Source organism: Epinephelus moara, chromosome 22 (assembly GCF_006386435.1).
Source record: "Epinephelus moara isolate mb chromosome 22, YSFRI_EMoa_1.0, whole genome shotgun sequence".
Taxonomy (NCBI): domain Eukaryota; kingdom Metazoa; phylum Chordata; class Actinopteri; order Perciformes; family Serranidae; genus Epinephelus; species Epinephelus moara.
This window is the reverse complement of record NC_065527.1, coordinates 4,330,268-4,335,621: the sequence shown is the minus strand read 5'-3', so window position 1 is coordinate 4,335,621 and position 5,354 is coordinate 4,330,268. Positions and strand designations below refer to the sequence as shown.

Here is a 5,354-nt window from a genome sequence, read left to right as displayed (position 1 = left end):
CTCGTTACTGCAAAAAGTAATCAAAGTACTCTAACGCGTTACTTTGTAACGCTTTATACCCAACTCTGTGCAGCACACCTGGGCAAGGAAAGGGACAACAGCAGAGAACACACACACACAAACACACACACACACACACACAGCTGTAACAAGACAGTAAAAACAGTTAAATGAAGCAAGACTATAAACAGAGAGGTATCTGCAAATAGTGAAGTGTTAAAAGCAATTAAATAAACACGAATGTGTGTAAATATGTAAATGTGTCACACAAATAGACACATACATAAACGTACCAATATACACACATGCTCTGTGCACAAGCCTTACCACAATATGTACAAAAACACATATATAGATACTTCACACTGGGACCTTATGGAAATGACATCCTAAAACTTTGTGTTTGTAAAAGTGGATACAGATCTATATGATTATATCTCAACAGGAAGTGCATTCCAGAGTTTGGGAGTCCGGACAGCAAAAGCCTGATCCCCTCTAGTTACAAAATTTGTCCTGGGAACAGCAAGACGTAGCTGACCAGATGATCTCACAGGTACGTTCAGGTTTATAGGGTGTTAAGAGATCCATTATATACTCAGGAGCTAGTCGTGCTTAGAAGGTGTGTAATAATGGCACTGGTCAGGATTTAGCCAAGTTTCAGTGATTCAGAGGATACCCACTGGAAACTGATGTGGTGCGAAAGTTGGCTAGCAGGATGCTTTACTGATGTTTACATGTGAAAACCTCGACACAGCCAGCTAGCAGCTAGCTAATGTTAGCTCGAAGTCTGCAGGAGGAGAGTTTACAGACTGGTGGGTTGATTTCCACATCCTGATGACCGACCAGCAGCCAAAGCCAACCACAGAAAGCACCGCCAACACTTGCAAGAAAGACACAAGAGCCTAAACTTAGCAATAATTTGGCAGCACTGACAGAGAGGCAGCTGGAAGCGTCAGTGCTACGAAACAATACAAATTCAAATACTGAATTTCTGTTAAAAAAAACATTGATTTAGTGTTTTCACAGATTAAATAAAAATGCAAAGATTTTTTCCCGTTGCTTTTTCATTAAAGAGTTGAACCACAAAGTGACAAAAGCATCAGTTTCCCTGTGATTAAAAGATCAATTAACTTGTAAAGCCATGAGTCATGACAACAGGCCATAAGGCATGTGGCTGTTAGTCCTGGCACTGTGTTGTATTCAGCATGCATGAGTAAGGACACTAATGGCCCAGCGTTACACTTGGTGTGCAACCTTGGTTTTAAATGAAGGTTACATCCATTATCTGCTACCTTTAGGCTAATTCAACTCCCCATTCCCTGATCAACCCCTCCCTGACTCACTCTCACTCTCTCAGCCTATCTCTCCCAGCTGACACTTGTGGTGATTACTAATGTCCATTTTGTTACCTTCCAACCACTGAAGAAGACTAAAAACCACATGTGAAAATATGCATTTAGTTAACTTAAACCTGCCTCAGTCAAATCAGAGTGAATATGAGAGAGAGAGAGGAGGTGTCGGGTGTTATGCTGCAAAAAATGTGTTAAAAATAAGATAAAACATGCACCTGCTAATGTGGTCTTTATTAACCAATTTGCTGTTATTGATGAACAAAATCATCTCAGCCAATCTCACTGATTAAAAAAAAATACAATTAAGATTTGCCTCCAAATCTAATGGCTCATCATGATGGCTATTTTTTGCTGTGTACTCAGTGTGTGCCTGAGTGTCCCATGAGCCTCTTGGGCAAATTGCACCGTCAACAAGGGACAGTGAGGGTGAGGGGCGGAGCGTTGCTGCATAAGGAAGCGGGGCTGTGATTGGTCAGTGGGATGACAGAGGGGAATGAGCCAAGCCGGGGAGCTGAGGGAGTGATTGAATGGGACAGAGAGGGAGGGAGGGGGTCACTGAGTAGGGAAGGAGAGAGAGAGTCAGCAGCAGATGGACTGCTGCACAGCCGGCAACGCACTCACAAAGGATAGACTGCATGCATGACAGTGTGTAGCTGAGTGGAGGAGAGTGGTTGTGAATGAGTGAGGGTGGAGCAGCAAGCGTCCTTCATGTCCTCTGGAATTGGTTGCAGTGAGCAATAATCCTCTTGAGGGTGGGGGGGAGGATACAGACAAGTGAACAGGAGACGGAAGAGTGAACACTTGAGCTCTTCACACTTTGGCTGCTCTCACAAGCCCAGCAAACCACTGCAGTGAGCCTGTTATCAATGTAGGAGTATTTCGATAGATGCCTGACGCGGGACACTGTGCTCATTTTTTGCAGAAAAAGAGAATTGTGTCTTGATCAGAGGTAGAGGGGTCAGGATACGTAGGGAGCACCTGTGGGAGCACAGAGAGGGGGGGGTGTTCTCTATGGTGAAGATGAGTCTGGACCCTGTGCAGGTGATGAGCGGACAGGTCAAGGAGCTCAAAGTTTCCCCTTCATCCAACGGGGACAGCAGAGGATCATGGGAAGAGAAAGAAGAGTTTGATCAGCAGCACTTGGGCCTCACCACCAAGCCAAAATCAGTAAGTCTGCACTGACCGTTCATAAATGTTGCTACATCCTGTCTGTGTTTGCAAAAGCCTCTTTACCGGACAACAAATTTACTTCCTAGATCCCTCAGTCCTCTTCTCCTCTCATCTGTCCTGTTCCCGCTCTCCCCGGCTCGGTCTTTTGAGTCAGATATTTATGTCACCTACGTACAGTTTAAAGTGAACCTCACACACGAGGGACCAGGGGTTAGATAAGGTGAGAGTGTGAGGGCACATAGCTTGGTGTCAAACTCTGATGACACCCGTCTTCCAAATTATGAGTGGAATCTTAATGGCGGACACATAAGCCACAGAAACATTTTATTTTGGAGAGTGGTAATTTACTTTCTTCAGAATCAATTAATAGCCATGCAATGTGTGACACCTATATCACTTATTGTCTAGATTTTTAACTTGGTCTAAAGACTCAGATACATCTGATTTTGTCCAAATTATTGTCTGTATTTCAAATTAAGAGCATGAAACTAAACTTGTAGCAAATTAAAAAACAACATACAGTAAATTATACATGAACATATTTCTCACGTAACTGAATTCTACAGCAGCGTAGTGTAGAAATAAATCATATCTTCAGCTGACACTCCAGTGAAAGTGAATTCAAAGCAAATGTAGCTTACTTTGATTTAGCTGGAGTTCCCAAACTGAGGTGATACTCCATCAGTGGCTCCATATTCTGCCTCCGGAGCAACTTTACTTCTGAGAGACTTCTGAGAAGTGAGAGTCCAGTTTGCAGAACGTTGAAGGGATAGCTCACCCCCAAATCATAACCACATATTTTTCCTCTTACCCGTCATGCTATTTATTAATCTAGATTGTTTCGGCGTGGGTTGCCAAGTGTTGGAGATACTGCCTGTAAAGATGTCTGCCTTCTCTCAAATATAATGGGAGAAATGGCAGAGTTGTTCTGACACTGATAGCGGTATCAGACATGCGTCCAATAACCCTAACTGCCTAAAATGATGGATAGAGCATTGGCAAAAACGTGAGTCTCTGCACTGATCTGATGACATGTAATTTATTAATCAACTCTGAAGTAGAATTCACATCTGCACAGCAAGTTGCACTGTGGCAACTACTGTTTAAGAGCAGCAAAGAAGAGTTGATGTCAGGTAAATAGTGGAATGTTAGCCATTGGCAAAATGTCAGCAATTTGGCAACATGGCATTCATTCTCTCTAAGTATTCATGTTTTACAAAGGGTTTAACCTGAGCCATGCCATACAGTGATAGCAAGTATTTCACATCCATACTGGCTTAGTAGTTTTTGATATTATTGAATTGGATAATACACAAGTTTGGGCACTGGAATCGGTATTGAGAAGGAAAAAATGGTGTTGTAACATTTCTACGAGATGGCCCTCGACATGTGGTGCCCAGAGCGCCAACAAAATATGTTTAAAAAACTCAACAGCCAAGTCTCTTTCCAGAAATCATGACCTGGTCACTCAAGATAATCCACAGATCTTGTTGTGAGCAGTTTCATGTTTCATGAACTATTTTTTTCTATTGAACTATTCCCAACCATAACATTGCAAAGAAGGAAACTTGTCGGTGAAGATTCTCAGTCATCCAGGTCATGGCAATCGCAAGTGCTAATATCGTAGGCAACTGGACTTGCTTGCGTTTCTTGAAGACGTTTCGCCTCTCATCCAAGTAGCTACGTCTTGGATGAGAGGCGAAACGTCTTCAAGAAAAGCAAGCAAGTCCAGTTGCCTATTAGCACAATATGCATAAAGCAAATGCAAATGCATAAAGCAGCAGAGTGAGAATGTGTTCCAAGAAGAAACAGGATTTTTGAAAGAGTCAGCAGAATAATGGTGACTGAGGGCAAAAGTACGAGAGCTAAAAGTAGCTAAAAGCTGAGTAATCTCTGCTGCTGGAGGATTAGTGCAGCCACAGTGGTTTGTTTTCAGACTGTAAACATCCTTTACATGCACTGATACTGCTTAGCCCCAAATATCACTGCTTTACATCACCGTAATAAAGATATGATACTAATGGATAGCACATACATCTCTGCCTTCGTGAGAGCATTAGTGTATACTGCATGTGATTATTCATCAGAGGTAATGGATCACAGATTATCAGGCTTTTACTCCAATGAATGTTGAAATTAAATGGTAATATTACAGTTATAAGGCCGTGATGACATCATTTTGTCATGGTACAAAGTCAAGACACAGTGAAATAAAAGTTACAGTTCCCACACTTTTATATTGTGTCTTGATAGATACTAAATATGTGTCAAAAAAGTAATTTTGGGGCCTTTTTTAACATCAAAATCCACCCGTTTTCTTCCTACACATGCATTTCCTTGCAGCCTGTTGGACACTGAGGACCATACATGTGATTCTAGTGATTCTAGCAAGGACACATTTGATGGATGAGAGCTCCCTTATATATAATTGGCTACTGAAGAGAAACATAAATACTGGCTAATGATAGAAGATTTTAAACTGTTTTAGTAATGGGAGCTGTTACTCAAAACGCAGGCCTGATTGATAAACAAAAACACATCTTTCATTTCAGTTATATAATTTTAATTAACGATAAATTGCCAGGTCGGTGTAATTAAGTAGCATTTATATTAAATTAAAGGCACTTCTCATGTGCATTCAATCTGGCCAGCTAGGAATGAACTAGCAGCCAGTACAGTCCAGTCCTCTCTGGTCTAGCTAACATTTAGCCGTGTTACTTACTGATCCATTAGAAAGAAAGCTAGCTGGACATGGGTTTTGAAGCCTCTTTGGTCACGGAGCTCCCTCCATCTCTTGAACGCCTGACTGAGGTTTACTCTTGTTTTTCCTCT

The 5,354-nt window shown here is 41.8% G+C and overlaps 1 protein-coding gene across 2 annotated transcripts in view; it reads left to right on the top strand.

Annotated features, from left to right (window-relative positions):
• Positions 1–1,915: 1,915 nt before the first annotated feature.
• The window catches only part of nt5c1aa (5'-nucleotidase, cytosolic IAa), a 24,445-nt gene continuing 21,006 nt past the window's right edge, over positions 1,916–5,354 (top strand). For both annotated transcript variants that reach the window (XM_050035523.1, XM_050035522.1), the window contains exon 1: positions 1,916–2,519. In XM_050035523.1, coding sequence (XP_049891480.1) covers positions 2,364–2,519 — 156 coding nt within the window. In that variant the 5' untranslated portion in view covers positions 1,916–2,363. The remainder of the gene's footprint in view (positions 2,520–5,354) is intronic.